Below are 23,674 nucleotides of genomic sequence, written 5' to 3' on the forward strand. Positions count from 1 at the left end.
CAATTCTGAGAGGTAGAGACTTGAGGTTGGGGGGCGGGGGAGAGCATCCCCGGCAGAGAGAATAGCAGAAATATTCTGGGTCACTTTGTGTCCCCTTTAACTGTGCCAGATGAGGGAGCCCATAGCATGCCATTTTTACCTTTAGCTGACCACTAATTTTTTTTGAGGGGAGGGGCATTATTCTTAACTTAGTAAACTGTGGCAGGAGTGCAACCCAAGTCAAAACATTACATTTTAGGGTAAAGTTTGGAGCTTTCATAGTGTATCATCTGATGATGGGCTGGGGTTACAGCTTTGCATCTGAGCTCTGGTTTTATTGACTTAAAAGATCTCAGCAACACTTAAAATACTCCAGGAGTCACTCACTGGGTTCTGGAACCTGTAAAATCCTCAGTGCCCTGTCTCTGCCACGATGTATAACGAAGAAGCATCAGGATGTAGGACGAGTCCTACTGGCCCGTCCAGGGTCCCCGCCTAATGCCTATGACGCGCTGGTGCAGGTGACATGTTCTCTAAGGTGTGGATAGGCAGTTAATTTCTGGAGAGTAGGAGGTGTGGGTTCGCCTTTTGTTTGTTTTACAGCGGGGCATTACCTGAATGATACTCATTCTCTTCTGCAGTGTGGACTTCGCGCAACAGGCGGCAGCTGGCCATCATTTTACAGTAAGCACGAGCCACTGAAAGGCACCCCGAGCTCGTGCCTCGTTTCTGAAGACGTTTTGGTTGAGAAGAGCTTCTCGGTTAAGGATTTACTGACAGGAAAAACAAACCCACTGGGAAGAGAAGGGCTGTGGGTCTCTTGCCCCAGGCCCTAGGAAGCTATGCCGTGAAAAGGCTCCCGACCCATTGGCACACAGCAAGTTGGACGGGACACCACGTCTTCTCTTTGAGGCCTGAAGAGACAGGAATTTTCTTGTTCAGGGTGTCTGAAGGATGGCTTCCCAGGTTCATCAGCTTCGGATCCTGGTGTGGAAGAATTGGCTGGGTGTCAAAAGGCAGCCGGTGAGGATTTTGTGTGTGTGTGTGTTGTTGTGGTGGTGGTTTTGTTTAAAGTGGCAGTGCAGGGAACACGGAGCAATATTCCAGGAACCCTAAAATGTGATGCTAATGAGAGGTAGATGGAGAAGAGCTTTAAGGCATTTTTTCAAAGCAGGAATAAGATACTTAGAACGCTTGCCTCCATCCGTCTTTCGGCTAATGGGGCGAGTCTTAACATGCCCCCAAAGCAGCCTTTTGATTTGAGTAAATTAAGGGAGTAAATCAGGACAATCCTAGGGCAAAGCAAAGGCTGTACCTTGTTACTGGATGGACTGGAACTGGCCTGGTGTGGAGGCGCTTTCAGAATTTTTCTCAATGACATTAGAAACGCGGTGGGAATTTCTAATGGGATGAATGAAAGCACCATTTGAACGCAGTTGAGACGGGAAGAAATTCTGCAGAAAGCTAAAAGTGATATGAACTTGGTTGAAAGGTAAAATATTAGGTTGAAGGCTGCTAGTATGGAAAAGCTTCCAGAGGAATTCAAGTGTCTAAAAATCATTTACTGGAAGTGAGGTTATGTGGGCTGGCCTGTTTGTGTATGTATGTATGTATGCGTTATATATGCATGCCTATGTATACACATATGTATATATTCTTTTAAGAATATCACTGAGTCACTTTGCTCTTCTTTCCACATCTTTTTTTGTGCTCTTACATTAATATTTGCTTTTTAAATTTCAAAGCCAGCTGTTCAGAACGTCATCAGATAGGGTCTGGAAGGTGGGGGCAGCAACAAGTTTCTGTGAATTATTTATTCAAAAGAATGCATGAGAACTAGGGGAATCCCTTCACTTTAGAGCAGTTGCTCCAGCCTCAGTTGAGTAATGCAGATATGCAAATAAAATGCATCATAAAACCCAACGTTTTATCCAGGTGCCTTATCTCACTCTATCCTGGCTTGCTAAGCCTGAAATCCCGGCATCCTAATGTATGGATCAAGCGAAAGAATTAGTTAGATGGTCACATACCTTAGTGGATTTGATAGGAAGGGCTTTAAATCATAAAGTGTCATATGATTGTGTGGGTGTGATAGACATAAAAGGATAAAGTCATTAACTATTTTTTTTGTTCGTTTGTTAACTGTAAAAACAGTAAAAATTACTCTATACTTTCCACGTGGGTGATTTTGGGTGTCATTCAGCAGGGTAACTCAGTCCTGGGCATGAGGGTGTCCCAAGCATGAGTTGGGACTCCTCCCATAATGACATAACATCTAACATCTGAACACTTCTTTTTTTCATTTATAAAATGGGCACAAGGGCTGCCAGATATATCCTATAATGTGGAAAGATATAAATGTGGACATAGATACCCAACTGCTTTCTAATGAGTATAAGTTTCTGAGGGTTGTTGAGTAATACGGATGTCTTGTTTTATTCAAATTAACGATGAAAGGAAATCCATGGGAATAGAGTATGGACGAGAAGACATTTACATAAAGTGTGGAGATGATGAAAATTCAATAGTTAGAAACAAAAGCCAGCCGGGCGGTGGTGGCGCACGCCTTTAATCCTAGCACTCTGGAGGCAGAGCCAGGCGGATCTCTGTGAGTTTGAGGCCGGCCTGGGCTACCAAGTGAGTTCCAGGAAAGGCGCAAAGCTACACAGAGAAACCCTGTCTCGAAACCCCCCCCCCCAAAAAAAAAAGAAAAAAAAGAAACAAAAGCCAAAGAGGAAGTAAAAGCTGGTATACTGTTGATAAAATCAATGCTAAGGTGGCATGTTTCCTTACAGCTTCTAAAATCTTCATCGTTAATGCCCAGCTCCCCAAAACACACACCAAGATTTCTAGTGAATAGTCTTTTCCTTAATCAAACCTTTAAAATGTAAGTATCTTTATCATAATCCTGAAAATGGTATTCCAAAACTGGACTTTTATACTCAAGAAAATTCAAATGAAGGTGTGTGATACTGGAAATGAATTGTCCTTACTGAATGTCAAAGGAAATGCCAGACTTGCCGCCACGTCAACTTTCCTTAATTTTTAAAAGAGGCTTCATCACAAAGCAAGATTGTGGGAAGGAAAGCTTCCAAAGGAAGGTAATGGAGTGCATGAATGTAGAAGCATCAACACGTGAAGGGAAAGGAAAGATATACAAAATATTAAGGTAGACTGAGGACTAGTGAGGAATACAAATGCATATATCACGGGCGGCGGTGGCACCCGCCTTTGATCCCAGCACTTGGGAGGCAGAGCCAGGCGGATCTCTGTGAGTTAGAGGCCAGCCTGGTCTACAGAGCAAGATCCAGGACAGGCACCAAAACTACACAGAGAAACCCTGTCTCAAAAAACCAAAAAACCAAACCAATCAAACAAACAAAAAACAAAACAAAAACAAAACAACTCCCCCCCCCAAAAAACAGAACAATAACAACAAATGCATATACCAGGGTAGAAAATGGCACAAGAATCACAGACAACTATATGGTTTGAGAAGTAGCATGAGAATAGGATATAATCTAAATATTCTGTGGAGTTATAATTTTGTGGGTCAACCTCTCTTAAAACTGCACTTGGAATAAATTTTCCTCTTACTTAGAAAGCCAAAGATGAGAATTTAAAAATATTTAGGGTTATATAACTGACAATTTTCCAGAGTTTCATAGAGTTCAAGGGACTAATGCAAGGTCATATCATGAATTCAAGGCTCAAAGTCAGATTTCCCCCATGAGGAATCTGCTGTGTAACTATTTCTTTGTTTCCTTATCCCATTTTCTCTGATCTTTGCTCGGAGTTCAGTCCACCAAAGAGGAGGTCATATCTACCATGTAGGCCATAGCTGTTGCTATTTATTTAAAAGAATTTTGGTAATATAATTCTCAGATATGTGGGACATATGTATTGTACAAGAAGAGAAAACTGTATTAAGTGCCACCAGAAATGGTAGGGAATAGAAAAAAAATCAGTATAGATGCAGTTTTGCTACCCTGCTGAGCTTGCAATTAAAAATTAACAGGGAAATGAAGATAGATTCCAGGAGAGATGCACAGTAGCAGGAAGGCTCACCCAACGAGACACTACTTAATGACAGGAAACAGGCACCGGACAGTGGAGGGCTGTGGGCTGACAGATGGTTAGACAGGCTAAAGGTTTATCTTTTGTGAAGATCGGTCCTAAACAGGGCCTTCAAGTCTTTTCAGAGTGGATTCTGTTTCAAACTTCTGACCTGAAAATTAATGCCAGTTGATTAGTTTCTGTTCGAAGTGCTTCTCTAGGGAATCATACCTAAGCTCAGTTGATGACAGAAGTAGCTTCTGTGGACATTTCCACATTTGCCTCGATGACATTTTGAATCAAGGTTGACCCTTCCTCCCGGAATCTCTGCCCTTTTTGTTCATTTTCCCTTCAGGGTGACGAGAGGAAGAAAGGGGAAACCTTAACACAGGTTGGTCTATGAATTAAAATAACTTTTAGATTAGAACCCGTTGGCATTAAGTTGTCTCTCAGAATCTATTCTACATCAGTTTAATATAAAGTAGGTCCTGAATGGTTCACTCTGCTAGGCGAGCGAATGTTCTTGTCCTTTCACTGCATGAAGATGGGGACCACTGACTCCCTTCATTCCTTTTCATTGCTCAAAAATTGTCTTCTCATTTGTTAATTACAGAACCTAATACACAGCAGATATGCATGTTTAAATTCTGTCAATAAAGTAAAGCAAATGAGATCAAGTTGCTTTAGAAATTGGAGCAGTTAGAGATAAGTTTGCTTAACGTCCAACAATAATGTGTTGCTTTACACTATGACATACATGTAAGAAAACACCATCATGATACCCATTACTTTGTACACTAGCTTAAATATTAATTTTAAATAACTTTCATTACCAATTTGACAAAGTATGTTGTTTCTACCTACATCACAGGACATTCACCAATCCTCTGAAATGCACTGTACTCGGTAAGGATAGAGTCCAGAAATATGACTTACCAATAGTTTTTATCTGAGTTATTTATATGGATAGCAGCATTGACTATTAGAAAGCCCAGCTCACTAAGGTGTCCATGGCATCTTTAATGCCTTATTTTGGAGGTAGAACTAAGGTTTACTCCATATTTAAGACACAGAGCTCTTATTTTGAATGGAAATCTCAGGATCCTCTCTTGTTTCCAGTAACAGTCATTCTTGTCTTCCAGGGAAATGCAAAATTAAAGGGCTAGGGGAAGGAAGAGGCAATGTATTTTATGTTATGGAAGGTTGGACAATTTTTATTTTCAAGTTTGTAGTAAAAAGTTATGATTCTAGATTACAGGAAGACCTTTAAATGACTTTCAATGCTCCCTAGCTTTGAAATAATAAAAACTCTTTTATTAGTCTCAAGGATGAACTAATAAAAATATAATATTCAGATCAAAGTGAGCCAGAGTTCTGTTCTGTGGTGTTTAATCTATATAGCTTAGCGGCTAATTGCACCTGTACTGAAGCCAGATCCTAGGTGTTCAAACATCAGCTCTACGGCTTCCTGGCTTATGGAAAGGCTTAGTTAGTCTTCTTAGGTTTTTCCATCTGCAAGAGGAAATGAACTTGTTATGCTAAGTGAGACACACAAGTTAAGTGTATAATAGCTAGCGTATGCATGTTCTAGGCAGTCAATCCATATTAGCTGTATTATCTTTCAGAATCCTGTAAAAAATGCTGACACTAATTAGAAACAGACATCTTGACTACAATATTTCATTCTGGGAAATATATATCTATATCTATATAATTATTAATTTATTTGTATAGATGTGTGTGTATGCACAAAAGTACATGTGTGTCGGTCAGAGGACAGCTTGCAAGGGTCAGTTCTTTCTTCCCATCATGTAGGTTTCTGGAACCAGACTCAGGTTGCCAAGCATGGTGGCAAGGCCTCTATCCGCTGAGCCACCTTGAAAGTTCAGGGCAGGATGTGTTGAAACAAGGCTCAGCAGAGAATTGTGGAAGATACTCTGAGAGCGAAGAGGTCTCTCCTCTCTTCAGATACTTGCAGAATTCTCAAGTGCCGACAGGCCAAACTACAGTAAGTGAATGGCGAGCAAAGGAAGGAAGGAAGAATTTAACATTAATATAAGCAAAAGTGAAGGGCAAAATGTGTTGTCTGATAATGTAGTCTCACAGGGCAGTGGACTTGCTTTCACTGGAAGTGTTCAGATTGAGGCTGAACAGCCACAAGGCAGAGATGTTCTCTCTAACCTTTTTAAAAAATTATTTATTTATTTTTACATCCCAGTTACAGTTTCCCCTCCTTCCTCTCCTCCCAGTCCCTCCCCTGACTCCCTTTCTGTTCACCCTGCACCCACCTCAATCCACTCCTTCTCCATTTCTGTTTAGGAAAGGGCAGGTCTCCCATGAGTATCAACAAAACATGGCGTATCAAGTTGCAGTAAGACTAAGCACTTTCCCATGTATTAAGACTGGGCAAGGCAACCTAGTATGAGGGGTAGGGTCCCAAAAGCCAGTAAAAGAGTTGGAGACAGCCCCTGTTCCCACTGTTAGAAATCCTACAAGAGGATCAAGCTACACAACTGTAACATATATGCAGAGGGCCTAGGTCAGTCCCATGCAGGCTTCCTGTTTGACGGTTCAGTCTCTGTGAGTCCCTGTGAGCCCAGGTTAGTTGATTCTGTGCGTTTTCTGGTGGTGTCCTTGACCCCTCTCCTACAATCCTTTCTACCCTCTTCTGCAGGGTTCCCTGAACTCTGCCTAATGTTTGGCTGCGGGTCTGCATGTTTCCATCAGTTGCTGGATGAAGCCTCTGATGACCATTGGGCTAGGCACCAATCCCAACACATCCCATAGGCAGGACAGACTGTAGGTCGAAAGTTCTGTGGCTGGGTTGGTTTCCCACTCCCTACACTTGAAGTCTTGCCTGGTCACAGGAGATGGCCCGTTCGAGCTATGAGTCATTTTGTGTGTTCCTGGGATAGTCTTTCCTCTTTCCCATCTGTGAACATTATCCAAATGTTTCCTCTGCTTGAAAGAGTTCTACTTCTCTCTCTCTCTCTGTCTAATGCCCATGTCTTTTCTTCTGCCCGGCCCTTTTTCATCTTTGAGTTTTTTCAGTTATCTTTCCTTGAATTATCTTCCTTTCCCACCCTTTCCTTCCTACACCATAGCATTGTCCATGGCTTTCACGTGGTATTTGTTTTTTAAGTTTCCTCTCCTGAAAAGACTGAAAATTTTAATTATTTATCCTTGTGACATGGCCTACAGTAGGTGCTCAACAAATTTGTTATACTAAGGAATGCACAAAGCTTTCGTAAGTGATACTGTTTTGTATTTTCTATTCCAAGAGTCATTAAGAGTCTTCAAGACTATGGTGAAATGGAATAGACTGCCATGCTAGGCATTCTGCTTTTATTTAGTCAAAATATCGCTAACTAAACTTAGTACTGGTACCCAGTACTATCCATTTACAACTTAACCAACTTCAAATCACTGTAGTACAAGAGGCAATACAAGTGGAAGGACAAGGTAATAATGTGACTATGTGAAAGACAGGAAGAATAAAATATGAGGGATGGCACAGTTATTATGAAACAGAGACCACATGCTTTACTTTCAGGCGTTTGAACCCTATTACCAACAGTCTATGTACAGTGAATACAACCATTCTGTGAGTCTAATTTAGCCCATCCACCCCCAGTTACTCTCTGCTCTAGGGCAAATATGCCTAGGTGATATTTTAAAGTCATTTTCTCAATGACTTTTTGAAATAGGTATTAAAATTTAACAATTTTTTTAAAACTTACCCATGAGTAAAATAATTAGAAGATAGTAACAATATTAAGCACAAACAGAACCAGATCGACTAGCAGGAATTAGAATGAACAATTCCATGCAGGCTCCCCAGCTGTCAGTCCAGAGTCCTGAGCTCCCACTAGGCCTTCTGAATGTGAGTGACACTTGTGTGGCTTGATCTGTTTGTGAGGCCCCTGGCAATGGGACCAGGATTTATCCTAGGTACGTGAACTTTTTAGAGCCCATTCCCTATGGTGGGATGCCTTGCTCTGCCTATATGTAGCGGGGAGGGGCTTGGTCCTGCCCCAATTTGGTATGCCAGCCTGTGTGGACTACCCAAAAGAGGCCTTACCCCCTGTAAGGAGTGGATGGGGGGGGAGCAGAAGAAGGGGGGAAGAGTGGGAACTGTGGTTGGTATAATTAAAAAAAAACTTAAATAAAAAAGGTAAAAGAAAACTATATATTAAAAAAAAGAACAATTCTGACAAGGTGGTGGAGTCAAGAATGTTGAGATAATAAGTTTCTTTTTTTTTTCCCTAGAAAACCAGTTTTGTGAGGTTTCTCAAAGTTTTGAAACAATAGTTTTTACATATGTACATGTGACTGGGTAATTGATTCTAGTTGCTAGGTACTACAAATCAACTCTCAGTGAAAATTTTGGGGTGAGTTTACATTGGATCGACGTCATTTTGTGTGCGATGACTTTGCTGAGTGTAGTCAATGGGAATGACGTCTAGTATAGCCATTAACTCCCCCAAATGGAAGGTGAATGTGATCAAATTACATCACGAGACACACGTGAAAATGTCATACTGAAATCCATTGTTTTGTTCACCAACTAAAAGCTAATTAAAAGCAAAGCACACAAAACCAAACATCATGGTGCTAGGTGTAGTTCAGTGGTAGAATACTGGTTTAGTTTGTGTTGATCAGTGAAAAATGAAACAGATGCACCTTGCTCTCACATTCACAGCTTTATATAAACGACACTCAACACCCCCACTGAACACCCCCACCTCCTTTCCACTCTCCTATCCCTCCCCCCATCCTAGTCACTTTCTCCCCACTTCATCTGAATGGTCTAACAACTGATCATTGCCCCATGGAGGGGAGCCCAGGTTCCCATGGCAGTCCATTAAGAGAGCTTGCAGCTGAGCACACACATCGGAAGAGGCTGTCCAAATGGGCTCTGCTGATGAACCTGCTCTTCAAACACCATCCTCATAAGCTGCTGTTCCTGGGTCATGCCAGTCCCTCTGCTTCTATTGTTTGCTGTGCAAAGCAAGCACACATTTGCCTAGTGCATGAACGGACTTTCCATGTTGTAGTCAAATTTATCTCAAAGCCAGAAAGTATCCTCCAAGTTCAACAACTTTGTGCCTGGGTAGATAGAATTTCGGCCTGTGAAGCTTCTTTTTTTGCTATCTCTTTTCCTATCAGTTCATCTTTATGCTTGCATTGTCAGCTTGGGTCTGAATTTTTTTGAGAAGAGATAGAGAGACCTTTAAAATAATGTCTAGACTGTTAATTTTGAAATCATTTCAAATGAAAAGAAAAGTCATCAGGACCCACAACTGTCTGAGGCTAGTTCCCATACACACATGTAAAACATCATCAGATTCCTAGGTACTTTGTTTTTATTTCCATATATTCTTAGATTCTTTTTTCTCTGTGTAAATGTAAAATGCCATCAGATTCTTAGACTCAAGCATTGCCAGTTGTTGGAACTGTGTCTTTTAGAGCTCAGGGACCTGTTCAGCGGCATGCAGTATTCACATCTCTCATCTCCTTCATTCTGAACCTGTCTTTCAGTCTGCCTTTGCCCTCCATGACCCTGGTCCTTCTGAACCCCTCAGGATGAGTTGGTTTTTTTTTTTTTTTTTTTGCATTGGTCATTTCCTCAGTTTACTGCAGTTCATTGGGCAAGAAACTCAAGAATGCTGCTCTCCCTTCTGCCACTTCATTTTATTGGTCATGCACGACGCCAGCTTCCCCCTTGTGGGAAAATGTGCATATGCATTCCGTTTCTTACCAAGCATTCTATTTATTTGTCTGCTCACTTGTGTGTTCATTTGTATCTGTAGACTTGGTGACCTCTAGATATTTCGTTATCACACCGAATTTTACTGTTTAAGTTTGACCATAGGATCAAATTTGAAGTTTGAACTCTCATGGGCTGGTACTTGTGTCCTTGGTATGCTCATTATTTGGCAGTCTCTGAACACTATAACTATTACATTTCTTCTATCTACCTATATCTATTTAATGACTGTTGATTAGTGAATAGGTCTCTCTTTATCTTTATTTTCTAACTATGTCCAGGCCTGGAAATAGTGATAGTCCCACTAGCAATGATCACTGATAGCTCCCAGTGTCAACTGGAAGAAGCTAAGATTTCTTGGAAAAATTAATGCTTGGAAAAAAATCAGGGCTGAGACAATGATATAAGAATGAGGTGGGAAGAGCTTTGGAATCATAAAGTAGAAAAGCAGGAGATGAGCTATACATATTTATACCTATCATTTTGTGCTTTTTTTTTTTTTTTGACAGTGTCTTATTAATATAGCCTGAAATTTGCTATGTAGACCAGACTGGCTTTGAACTCACAGAGATCTACCTGCCTCTGTCTCTCTAGTCCTGGCATTAATGGATATGCCATCATGACTTTTTAAAAATACGTTTTGGAAGTGAGGAGTGTCTTAGCTTGATTCTCTGCTGCTGTAATAAACCACTGAGATCAAAATCAACCTTGGGGAGGAAAAGGTTTATTTCAGCTTATGGAGCTACAGTTCACAATTAAGTGAACTGGGAAGCCAAGTGAAGCCAAGGCAAGAACTCAAGGCAGGAGACTGAAGCAGAAACCATGGAGGAATGCTCCTTAGTGGCTTGTTCTCAGGCCCACCTGCCTAGGAAGGGTGCCGCCCATGGTGGGATGGGTCCTCCTATGTCAGTTTGCGACCAAGGAAATGTCTCCACAGACATGGCCACAGGACTGTCTGATGGAAGCAGTTTTCCAGTTGCGGTTCCCTCTTCTCGGGTGTGACATCCTAAGTTTATACTCATGTTGATAATTCTGACCCGTGGCTACCAAATTCATCCTAGCTTCTTTCTTTTCCATGCTTGCAAGAGCATTTGGAGTCCCCCTAGTGGGGAAAATTTGATCAGTTTCACCAGAGGAAACCAGTCACTTGCTGCTGCCTCCCTCTTCTTTCCCTGCGCTGTGTTCTTCAGCCCACTGGAGCTCTGTCGTCCCACACTGGCCCATCTTAACAGTGGGGTCCTCAACAACCATTTCTCTCACTTGGCCACTGGGACCTCTTCCGTCTTAGTGCAGATGGGCTTTTTAAAGAGGAATGAATTGTTCAGGAATGAATGGAGAGAGAAGTCACAGGACAGGGCATTTCAGATAGAAAACAAGCCCTGAATGATTTGGAGAACACAAATATCATTTCCCGCCAAGGAATTGGCACCCTAGTGTGCATATGTCTTTAAGGGTCGAGAGCTCAGGGTGACGAGGTACTAATGAGTTACAGAGATAGACTGAGACAATTAAAATATCAACAGAATACACAACCTTTAGGAATGGCTGTCCTCGGGCTGCTAAGGAGCACCTGTGTCTATTAAGTGTAAAATCAATACATTAGCCTTTTGCCAAACAGAAGCCACAGCTCATTGGTTCAGCATTGGATCCTTGACACTGTTTTCGCTTTCTGGTGCTTATGCTAATATTTAGCATGGAATGAAAGCAACTCCTCTGTTATGGAAATTTAAACTTTATTTCCTGCTTTTGTGATTAATTTGTCAACTTTAACATCCCCAAGACCACAGTACAGAGGACTTTGTATTTATCATTCCCTCTGTGATGCAGCATGCAGTGATGTCCTCAAACATTCTGTGAACCAAAATCCCAGGAAAAGCTTGTGATAATAGATTTGTTCATAGGCTTTGTGATAGTGTTTTTTGTTTTGTTTTGTTTTGTTTTGTTTTGTTTTGTTTTGTTTTGTTTTTTTCTGTAACAGAGCCTAAATTGCCTTACATTTCTCTGACTTAGACTGTATTTTTGTCTGGATTTAAAATAGCTCTGAAATTAATTTCAAAATATGCCAAAACATCCTCGTGAAAAAGAATCGTCCAATTAGATCAATCAAAAAGACAACGTTAAGAAATGCCAGAGTGTGTCCCTCATTTGGAGGTGGATGTCTGGAATAGTTTATCTCAGTTGCTGATCCTCATGAGGCTAGTGGAGAAACAAGTAGATGTTTCTAAAAGCAACTAATGGATTCCACACCTCGTATTCTAAAAGAACATTCTCTTTAAAGAGTAACTACAGACTCTCATACCAAATGGTTAAATCCACAATCATTCATTTTTTAAACTCAATTCCCTGTAGCCCACATTTCAAATGAGTCACATAAAATATAATAGGTATTTTGTATCCAGCATGTTTGAAAAACAGACTCCAATTTGTCAACTATTCAAGGACTAGGCAAGAATAACAAGGCAGTTTATAATTCTGTGGCACTAATATCTTTTTTCCAATCTACTTTCTTCAATGATTTCTTCTTTAATCCTCAAAATAGTGCAATAATTACATTAAAATTTTCTGCCCTGTATATTTTGAGATTCACACCCATGCTTACAACCTGTTTACCCACTGAGTGTGTGACTTGAACAAGTTCTGCTAGCATTTGGTAAGCAGAAGACATAAACTGTATCAGATTAAGAGTCCTTAGCGTCTCTGATGTCTTGATTATGTTTGGCAGTCTGGGATAGTCCCTGGTTCCTCTAATAGTGATATTTTAAAATTCAAAAAAATTGAATAAATAGGATTGTAAACAAAGCCAACTATGTCAAAATTGTTACTAAAGCATCAAAAGAGAATTTGTTAGATGATAAAATGTCTTCTTTTAATAATAGTATTAAATAAAAGATCTAGTGGCAACTCCACAGCACCATCATTTTAACATGCCAATACGTAGAAATAGCATTTGGGGTGCCTGCAACAATCCTAATGTGATTTTTAAATATTGATGAGTTCTGATGCTGATAAAGTCACAAGCTTAATGGCATCTGCGTTCCTTGACTACATGTGTAATTATTGGAAATTTTAATTACAAGTGACAGAAAATAAAAATGTAATGTTTTCTCACATTTAAGCTTTAAAATGCCCCTGAGATTCTATCCATCAGATGATCCCAAGGAGACTTTTTTGGAAAAACATTGTACGATCTGATAAACAGTTCTTCACATCTGACGCCTGTCTGTGCAAACTGTAGTCTGTGGACCATCAATACCACCTACCTGGGAGCCTTAGACATGCAGACCCCCAGGACTCCCTTCAAATCTACCAAGTCCACATCTGAATGTTTTTGAGATCCCCAGGCAAGTCAATGTATACATCACTGTCTGAGAAGGGTCCTTTTACATTAAGCAGTTCCACCTGTCTGCATGCATCTCGGCTCCAATCAAACCAAATGTCAGATGTCTCAGAGCTAAAAGAATATCTTCAATCTTAAAAAAAACCTCACCCTTATACCCAAGCCTACCTACCAGGGAGGAGAATCACACTCTTAGATCCTCAGCAGAGGTTTTAGTGAAGCTTCGGGTTGGGAGTTGTTGAGGGATCAGTAACTGGGGATCAATAAGCAATTGGCTTGGCGTTGTTTGGCAACACCAAAGAGCCATAGGGAAAAAATTGGAGACTTGCTCTGAAAAGTGGGGGAGAAATGATAGAAGGGTCTATATTGAACTGAATTGAATACAAGTAAAGTTCGTGCCCCATGCTTTGCTTTGAGCACCCAACCCTTGGAACAGCACAGTTCACGTTTTTGTGAGAATGCAGTTTTCACTACTGAGGAGGCAGTATCAGAGGCCTGAAAAACATTAGGCAGATAGTGAGTGAAATTTCTTTTCAGTCCCAAGGATTGAACCCACAGCCTTGCACAAATTAGATGAGCCCTTTTTTAGTTTTTCATTTTGAGATGGTCTCACTAGATTGCCTAGGATCAAGTTGAACTCCCTTGGTGGCCCAGGCAGGATTTGAACATGCATTCCTTTTGTTTTTGCCTTCTGAGTAGCCCGATTACAAACCTGGGCTTCTGGGACCAACCGGGACTTCTAAAATGTTTACTATTACGATTATTGTTATTATCAACATTATCTTTGTGTGTGTATGTGTATGATGTGTGTGGGGGAGTGCATATATCACAGCATGTGTGTGGAGGTTAGAGGACAACTTCGTGGAGTCAGTTCTCTCCTTGCACCTTTCTATGTGTTCTGGACATGGAACTCAGGTTATTAGCCTCACATGGCAAGCATCTTTACCCACTGAGGTTGGTCTATCTCTGCAGCCCCAGCTGTGTCTAAATTGCATAGGGCAGCAGCTATGACTGTGCCTGAAAGTGAAACTCTCTTAGAAGTTTCAGTGGCAGTGTACATTCCTTGGGAGCCTATTTTACACCAGGTAGTGAAAATTAAGGAATGGATACAATACTGTCCTTACCATAAATGAGCTGTTGGTTTTTTCTGGGAACCAGGCAACCATGACAATAAATTAGGCTCTACAATGGAAGCATACAGGATGCTACTCACGGGTAGCAAAGAGCTACAGTTCACTCTCTGACTCAACTATTCATTTTGTGGCCCATTCATTCACTGCTTTGTTCAACAGTATTTATTGGGCCGTTACTCAAGGCTACACGCTAGCCTTTGTAGCTGAGTAGAGAATGCTGACTTTGGAAACTGTAAGATGTGTCCAAGGTGGAATTACGCTGTATTTCGTATGCCCTACTTGGGACACTGAGTCTTACCCAACAGACAAATGGGAAATACCAAAATGTTTTTCTGGAAGTTACTGATGTTATTTGAGGTTTAAAATAATCACTCTTCAGACAGTCATGATTGGTGAGCAGAGAGGGAACCTCAAGTGAACATTTGAAGACTAGATCTGAAAAAAACACTCTTATGAAGTCATCTGCATTTATGAAATTCTCTCCTCCTTTTCCTGTGAATAATAAAGGTAGTAAAATTTCCAGCCTGTATTGGAATGTTATAGTTTGACAATCTTCTTGTATTCAGTAGGTTTTTTTTGTTTGAGATATATATATATATATATATATATATATATATATATATATATATATATATTTACTGTCAGTACTATAACCTTTTTCTATTGTTGTTTTGCAGCTTTGGACACTTGTCTTGATCTTATGGCCAGTCATTATTTTCATAATTCTGGCTATTACTCGGACCAAATTTCCACCAACAGCAAAACCAACTTGTAAGTAAATAACTGATTGTTTCTCTAATGTTTGCGGTCTACTTAAAATTTATTTTAGCGCCATGTCAATACTCGATTCGAAGCTTTATTTCTTTTTTAAATGATATTTCCTCTTGGCAGTAGCTGCAAAAAAAAATTTGTGTGGAGTTTCCTCCCAGTTCTTCAAATCAAAATTGGACTTTGCGGGAAAAAGAGACACAAGAAGTTAGGAGAAAAAGTGGTACAGACGAGTGATGGAGGAGAAATTGGTGGGGTGGGAACGGAGGGTGATAAAAACACATTATATACATGTTTGCAACCAGCAACAAAAATGTTGAACCTGAGCCAGATATGGTGATACATGTTTATAATCCCAGTACTTGGAAGACTGAGACAGGAGAATTTTGAGTTAGATGTTAGCCCAGCCTTCACAGCAAGACATTATATCAAGGGAGGAAAAAAAACCCCTGCAATTTTGTATCTATATGGTTATCTAGAAAAATACGGAACACATAGAGGACAACATGAATTCCATCTTCCTGTCCACATCACGAGTCTTGCCACTGCATGACAACACAAGGCGGCCACCGTAGGCTCCGTCATTCTTTACTTCCATAGTAGAAAACACAGACTCATGTTTGATCAACTGAACAAACAAAATCCGGGACTGCAAACACCTCTTCTGTTCCTCACTGATGAGAGCTGAGCAGTGTAAACATGTCGACGCATTTTGCTTGAAAGGAGGTTGTTTCCCAATTAGCGCTGCTTCTCTTCTATGAAGTCACTGCCCAGTTATAAAGTAGGCAGACTGCCTGGCTCACTCCATTATTTCTCTTTGGATCTGACACAGAAACACAGGAAGGACTCAGGAAGTCCTTAGCATCAGAGGGGGAGCTTTGAGCCTCAGTTATTTGACCAGAGCTGCTTTTAGTATATTGCTACTGTTGTTCATTTCTTTGGGGGATTAGTTTTCTTAGTTTGGGAGGAAAAGACTCATCAGCTGTTTCAAAGCAGGCACCTCCTCCAAAGATCCTAATGAAACAACCTTACCAAACCAACTTCAAATAATTATGACAGTTGGCAGTGTACCAGAATATAATGCTGAATTCATTTTTGAAGAGCAACATGCTACTGACTTTGAAATAAGTACCGTGATTTTTCAGTCACCTGGTCATGAGAAGTAGGATGAGTATCATGGGGAATCTGTTTCAGTCATGCGCAGTAGGATAATTCGGAAGATGTCAGCTCAGTTAGCATAAAGCATCTAAACCCTTGGTGCAGAGTAAGCAATTCCTTACACCCTAATAGCACCATTTTTCTGAAGGACTTGTCCATAAGCCATTATGTAAAGTTGTCAATGAGAACTAATTAGGTTGTTATTAAAACAGCATAATTTCCTTTTTTTCATTGTGTGTACATTAGGTCTTTGTAGCAGACTGGTGGCGTATTTAATGAAGTTTATGTGTCCTTTATATCTTCAGTATATAAGACTTAAGAAGGAAAAAATGGACTATGACAATAATACAATCAGCACCGATTGACAATTGAGCTCGGATATTCTACCTTAAGATACAATGGATTGATTTATCCATAGTGGCAGTTTGCTAGCTCCTTTCAACCCATTTTCACCAATTTCTTATTTTAAAAGTTTTTTTTTCCCAATTACCTAAAATTCTCTTGTGAAACGTTCAGGAAAGAAATGCAAGGTTTTGGAATGAATGGTTTTAAACCGACTGGCGCAATCTGATAGGAGTTGGAAATTCATGGAGGAAACCGTGCAGAGGCCTCAGTATCCCACTGAACTAAGTGAGAAGCAGAAGAGTGAGCAATGGCTCCAGGCCTGATCAGGAGGGTTCTGAAAGAGACAGAATCGGAAAAAAGAGATGAGAAACCATTGGAACAGGGAGCTGTTAGCATACTGTAGTAGTAATTGAATAGAAAGTGGTCGTGTCTCGAGGCGGAGAACAAAATTAGAGGAGAGTCCAAACACTGAGCATGTGTTTGCTAGCCTCCTAGACCACACAAGCCTTCTCCTAAAAGAAAAAAGAAATAGCTCTGATTGATTGGTGTGTCATCAGGACTGGAAGGGACCTGCTCATAGTACACACAAGACACCCAGTGCCCAGAGAGATTGTGATTTGCCAAAATTCAATCATGTGGACACAAGAGACAGGTATTGGAAACCGGTTATCTTTGCTTGTTGTTGGTTTTTGAGATTTTTGAGCCCATATTAAGTCTCTTAACTATTAATCCTTTCTAGATCCGGGTAAATAAGCATAAAAGAAAATGATGTTCAGGATTTCAACTCACAATTAATAGAACCCCCCCCCCCACACACACACACACAATTACGCTATTGAAAGTGTTGTTCTGGAGACTAGTATAGAAGGGATTGCCCACTCCACCCCCACCCTCACCCTGATAGTAAAAAGCATAACTCCTCGATGACAATTTGGATTTAGGTATTTTTATGTTATTGTTTTAGTTGTCTTTGACTTGGGTCTCACATTTGTTTATAATACTGAAAGATCAAAACTGGCTAATAGAAAAGAAAATAATAATAAACAGGTATTGGTCTCATCCTCTGTGGCAGGCACTCAGGGAGGTGAGGACTAGGTTATTCATTTCATAACTGAGAAAACTAATACACACAGAAGCTGAGAAACTGAGCTAAGATCGTGGTGATGAGTGGTGATGTCAGACTGAGGCAGTCTGGTTCTGCTGAGACTCTGATATTAAGCTACTGAAACTCGTAATTCTTACATCTAGTAGCTAGTGCTTGGTTTTCACGTCACATCACTTATATCAAGAGGACTAAACATTAAGGGCTAAAAAACGTAAGCTCTTCTATCATGAAATCAGGAAATATGGAGAAAGGCTGTGGGGTGTGCATCTCGGAGTCTTCTCTGACATTAGGATTCAGTGTAGCATGCTCTGACTCATGCTGCATCACTGTGACTGTAGTATCACAGAGATCAGATCCTGTTTTAAAGAGGGAAAACCCTTTCTGGGCTACACTACTGGTTGGGCAATCGAATAATAAAGATGAGGCATTAGACTACACCCTTTGATGAAACTTGGTCATGATGGGAGAAGGACATTTGTTATCCGACGGCCACACTCTGCTCTCAGAACAGCTTGGCAGGCCTGTAGGATTCTGTAAACCACTCAGAAGAATATAATAAGTAACTCGAAAGACTCCCTCTGTAGTATGTTTGATGGCTGGGCACTGAAGAAGTCTGGATTTGGGGTGAGGGAGAAAGCCACTGTAGACTCTGATGCCGTGGGAGCCTGTGCAGGCTTATTCTTGCTATCGTCTGTCATGTTGCAACAAACAGCTCTTGCATATTGCAAATCTCCGGGAAAGAAAAACCTCCCGAGCCTGGTAGGCAGGCCCTGATGTCTCTCCTTCATTCTGGCAGAAAGCGGCCGTGGCGCCAACTTTGAAGTCAGTCCAAGCTCTTGCAATCTCCACATGCGGGGACTTGTCAAGAGATGAACTTCAAAGTGCAGACTCCGCACTTAGGAGCAAAGTGAAGCAAACGGAACAAACCTCTCCAGCGCACTCTCAGACTAAGCTCAGCTACAATACACCACGGAGTTTTCTTCTTTTATTATACACATATCCAGAAGGTCCAGGGCACACTGGCCGCTGCGGGACCGTTTATTAAGACCAGTAAGATACTGTCTGACTGGGACCAGTCGATGCCAGACAGAGAATGCAGTCCTGACCAACAAGACATCACATTTTCTTGTGTGTGATTTTAATACATTCTTCAGGTGGTTGAAAATATTTCTAAAAGTATAATGAAAAGTATATTGCATAAGTGTTACCTCATACTGAATTAAAACCCAAATATGTTAAAGCTTTCATTTCCTAATACATCTGGTTCCTTATAGAGTAGCAAATTCATCTGCCTTACACATTGGAACTGATAGGAGCTGGTGGCAGGCAGGAGTCAACTGAATGACACAGTCAGGTTACACTGACTTCTGTCTGTCTGAATTCTGAATTCTGTCTGTCCAGATGTGACTTCATACCTTGGATGAGTGCAAGCTCAGCTAACATTTTGAGCATGCGTTTTGACCACCAAAGCATACCTTTTGTAGGTAGGCACACAAGAAAACAATGGGAAGCATTCACTAGACAACACTATGTGGAAGACAGACGCTGGGGCCTGTGCTCATATTATCTCAGTTAACGCATCACCATTTGGAGCTGCTTTGAAAGCAACAACAAAAAAAAAAAAAAAAAAAAAAAAAAAAAGGAAAGCACACACATGTTCAGAACTCACTAGGGCTCACATGTACAAGCCTGGATTTTTACCCACTTTTCACCTACACATCTGTGCGTTTATCTAGCTTGTTGTCGCCTACAATCAAGATCCTGAGGCTTGCCTCAATCTTTGTTTTCTTCTGCCTACCATCTATCAGCAGTTATAGATGCTACAGATGGAAAGGTGACTTCAGTTGGTTTTTCTACCTATCAGCAGCTGGTCAAGCAAACAATGTTTTGAGGAAGATTGAAATTATTGATCAATGATAGGTCCACGGGATCCATGTAGGTTTTTTAGCTATGACGCCTGAATTGTTTAGAGGAAGCTCTTGAGTCATCTTATGCTGAAAGAGCCTATGAGGCACCTCTTGTGGGTGAGAGTTAAGAAAGTCACGGAGATGAGGCATTTTTCTACTGATTTTGCCAGGGATGTTGTGATGCAAGGGAAGGGCCTGTGTGCTGGATTCCAAGGTGGATTTGCTCTCTAGAACTCACACGAGTCAGTGGAACTATAGAGGGACTCAGAGTTCATAATTTTTATACTCTTTTGATTGGCTTAAATTTATTGATTGATCTTGGCCATGATGGTGAGCTCTGTTTTTCAGTCAGTGGGTCTAGGGAAAATGAGAAGGAAGGTTGAAATTATTGGTCACTTGGTGGTTTGTGGGATCCATGAAAACTGTTGTACCCAGGATGAAAGGAATTTGTTCTGGGAGGTCAGGGCTCAGCATTATTCACCACTTGTTAAGCGTTGCCCCATCTGATTTCTCCATTCTCATCCATCCCAGCACCACCAGTCAGTCTCTCAGCTTAGAAACATCTGATTCATCTTTGACTTCTCCCTTTTCTCACCTCCCAAAACCAATAGCTCTCAAGTCAAGTCTTATGAAATGTGTCCTGGAGTTACCTGTACATTTTCATCCTTCCTGTTTCACTCTGACATAAAAACCCAGTCATCTCATGCTTGGCTTGGGGTGGGGTCATACCCTAGTTCTGTCTTTTCCCACATAGCATAAAATGCTCTGGGTTCAAGACCTTCACAGTCAGAATTTTCTCAACATTGCCTTCTTTCTCTTCTGAGGTAAGGTGCCTGTGCTTAAAGAGAAGGCATCTGAATATCCTTCTCACTTCACGTTCTTTCTTACTTGGTTGTTTCTTTCACATCCTCAAAGCCTATCAGAGTACAGCTTCCCATCTCAGCTGCTAACAGTTTCTGATTACTTTCAATCTAATCACTTCCACTATACCTGTCATTGCCGTATTGACTTATTTGTTGTATTTGCATGGCTGATGACAACCTTAACTCACTTATCAGACAGGAAGTACATTGACAGGAAGTACTTACCAGCAGGGACCACCCCTCAACATCGAGTCGTTTCAGATACAGCTCAGTTCCTAGCATAAAGACCAAATAGGAACTCAACAAGTCAAAAGATAATACAATTTAGATTGTTATGGGAGACTGTATAGTAAATTCACCCCCAAATGATGGTAAAAACACTCAGTGTGAATATGAAGCGAGTAAGTGGCAAACAGCTCACTTGGCCTTGATTTTTCACTTCTCAGATACAGGTGAATGTGACTGTCTTTTCAGAAAATGGCAGGTACACAGGAGAGATTGGCAGGAGGAAGGAGAAGAGAAATGGGAAAGGATGTAATTATATCTTAACCTCAAAAAAAATTAAAAAGAGAAAAAAGAACTGATAAGAAAAAATTAAAATGCCAAGAATGTCTATAATGCTTACATTGAAAATTAAATAGAGTCCCATTGCTCATCCCAAACTAGGTATGCCTTGAAATTTACATTACAAATATTTAGAAATTTTAACTTCAGAATAGACACTGATATTTTTATGTAAGAGAGTTCATAGTCTGCAAGTTGCTTAAGAAATTTCAGAAAATTCTGGAATTGTTTCTGAATTTCATACCCAGTCCCTCATTCTTAAATCACAGTTCATGACTGTTTTGAAAACATTAATGACACTTTACATGACAACATGAAGGTGAATTCTGGGAGACACAGAGAAACAAGATGGAGGTTATCTTGGACCTTGTTCCACTTGACATTCTTCTTAGAGTTGTTTGAAGTAAGCAAGAGGGGGCTAATGTGAGCATAGCTCTGCCCGGACGGACTCCTACCCAGGAGGCTGCAGGCCAGTTGCCCATTTCCTTAGCTCCAGCCTTGACTCTTTTGCATTGCAGATGGTCACACCCTAATGACAGACAATATGATGAAAAGATTTCTCAACTCATGTTCTCTTGAGCTAGGTACACAGGGTTATATCAGATAACCAGAAATGCCTTTAAAGCACAGGGGAACTCGGTTTATCAAGTAGAGAATTAGGATAATGAGTAACTGTTGACTGCCCTAATGGGCTTGCTTTATTTTACTCTCTATCCATTTTGAATCACCCCCACTTTGAGAGCTTTGTCTGACAAACTTCCCCACGTGCTACACTGGGGTTTGGTGTGGAAGCTACCTACATCTTGTCTTTTTCACACTTTTCTCTTGCCTTCCCTTCAAAGTAAGCAGAGACTCTCCTGTTACTCTCACACAAAGAACATGAATGTCCACATTCATAGGTAAGAATAACTGAATAATTATTTTAAACTCTCTTATAAGAATAGTAACATCACTTCCTGAGGTCACTGATCTCAGTTTCTTTCTCCAATATCCCTTCAGAGCCATGATCCAGAGTTAAGAATATCATTCCAGCTAATCTCCTTCACTTACTGGGGAGCAGACAGCCCAGACTGGCTCATGGGTGAGGGATCAATGGCATGGTTGGCTGACCACATCTTCCCAAGTGACTGTTCATTAAAACATCCTCCCAGGCAATGCTCAGGGAGCCTGGCCTTCCAAACTCAGTCACCCATGTTCCTCTTGCTGTTTAAGTTTTTCATTGTTTCTGATTAGGTCACATCATGTCCTTTGTCTTTGATGAATGAACCAGTGTATTTTTAGAGTGAAGTAGCCCATATAGAAGAAATGCCATAGGAATATTATTCTCTTTCTCTCTGGCCAATTGACATTCCATTGTGAATTAATATAAGCAGTCCTATAACATTTTCACATTTTAAAGTATGAGACTTACACTTGTTTTGGTTATATACTGACATGTCTATAGTCAGAATTAAATTTCTATCACTGTGAGAGGCAATTAGAGACTGGAATCACAGATTCAATTGAGATTGCCTGCTTAAACACATCTCGGACAAGTCTATTGGATGCTCTGAGATGCAGTTTCCACGTTTGTTTACGGGGCTGTATAATGACACGTAGTTTATGCAGTTACTGTGTAAATTAAACAAGTTAATAATTCCGAAATACTTAAGGGCTTGATCTCAAGGTATAGCAGCTTTAGTTATGGATATTATTTTTTTATAACATTATAAATAGAAACCATAGTATCAATATTGAATAACATTAAAATATCCTAGTGTCTAGTCATTATTGAGAGATGAGGAGGACTTGAAGTTTTCCAACACATATTCCTGCTATCATCCCATATTTAAAGGGCACCTGTTATGTATCTGGAGCACTGAGGAGAACAGCCATGAGCACTCACAGCATCATGTCTATAGGAGCATAATCAGTATATTAGGAGTGCTAAAGTAGGTATGCTCATCCCATGGTGTAGGTAAGTCCAGGAACAAAGGTACCAAAGGAGATGAAATGGGTGACATTGCCTAGGACCCCGACTGGGGTGCAGCAGGGCAGAGACAGCTCGAATTCCAGTAGTTGGCAAAAAGCTTAGGTTTCAAGATCAATTCTATTTTAATTCAATTATTTTAGAAATTAATACAAAATCTCAACAATAAAAAAAAATCAGAATTTAAAGTAAAGCCAGAATCACCATTACCGATTTCTCTTTCGCCAACGGCTCTGCTGTGGCCCCCATAGGACCCAGCTTAGAGTACCTAGAAACTCTTTGTTGCATAGCTGTGTCTCAGCAGGAGTCTTGAGGGACTGTAGGAGTTTGTGAGTTAGCAATGAGCATCTTAACATTCCAGCTGTCATGGGTGGATACACAGGGCAGGAATTTGGAGTCCATTGTCTAAGGAGGGTGCTTATTAAAAGTGTAGGTGATGGAACTAAAAGTATTCATCTTTGTTTTGAAGGGGGTTGAGAAGCCAGTGGAATTTTTTTTAACTGACTTTATTTGATTTTATACCATTTGTGTATTGTTCCGTCCAAGCTCATTGATGAATCGGATAATTTTATTTGTGTTGTGAAGTATGGAAGTCCTGCATTATTCTAAAGAGCAGCGCTGTCAACATTTCACTGTGCAGTGTCTGTAAAAGCACCCAGCACACACACTCACACATGCATACACACACAGCCAACTTCAGACCACGAGGCTAGATGTCCT

General features: G+C 40.6%; 1 protein-coding gene across 2 annotated transcripts in view; it reads left to right on the forward strand.

Annotated features, from left to right (window-relative positions):
- Positions 1–933: 933 nt before the first annotated feature.
- Positions 934–23,674, forward strand: part of Abca12 (ATP binding cassette subfamily A member 12) — a 166,874-nt gene continuing 144,133 nt past the window's right edge. For both annotated transcript variants that reach the window (XM_059278245.1, XM_059278246.1), the window contains exons 1-2: positions 934–1,002; positions 14,953–15,046. In XM_059278245.1, the coding sequence (XP_059134228.1) occupies positions 934–1,002; positions 14,953–15,046 (163 nt within the window). The remainder of the gene's footprint in view (positions 1,003–14,952; positions 15,047–23,674) is intronic.

This window comes from Peromyscus eremicus, chromosome 13 (assembly GCF_949786415.1).
Source record: "Peromyscus eremicus chromosome 13, PerEre_H2_v1, whole genome shotgun sequence".
NCBI classification, from domain to species: domain Eukaryota; kingdom Metazoa; phylum Chordata; class Mammalia; order Rodentia; family Cricetidae; genus Peromyscus; species Peromyscus eremicus.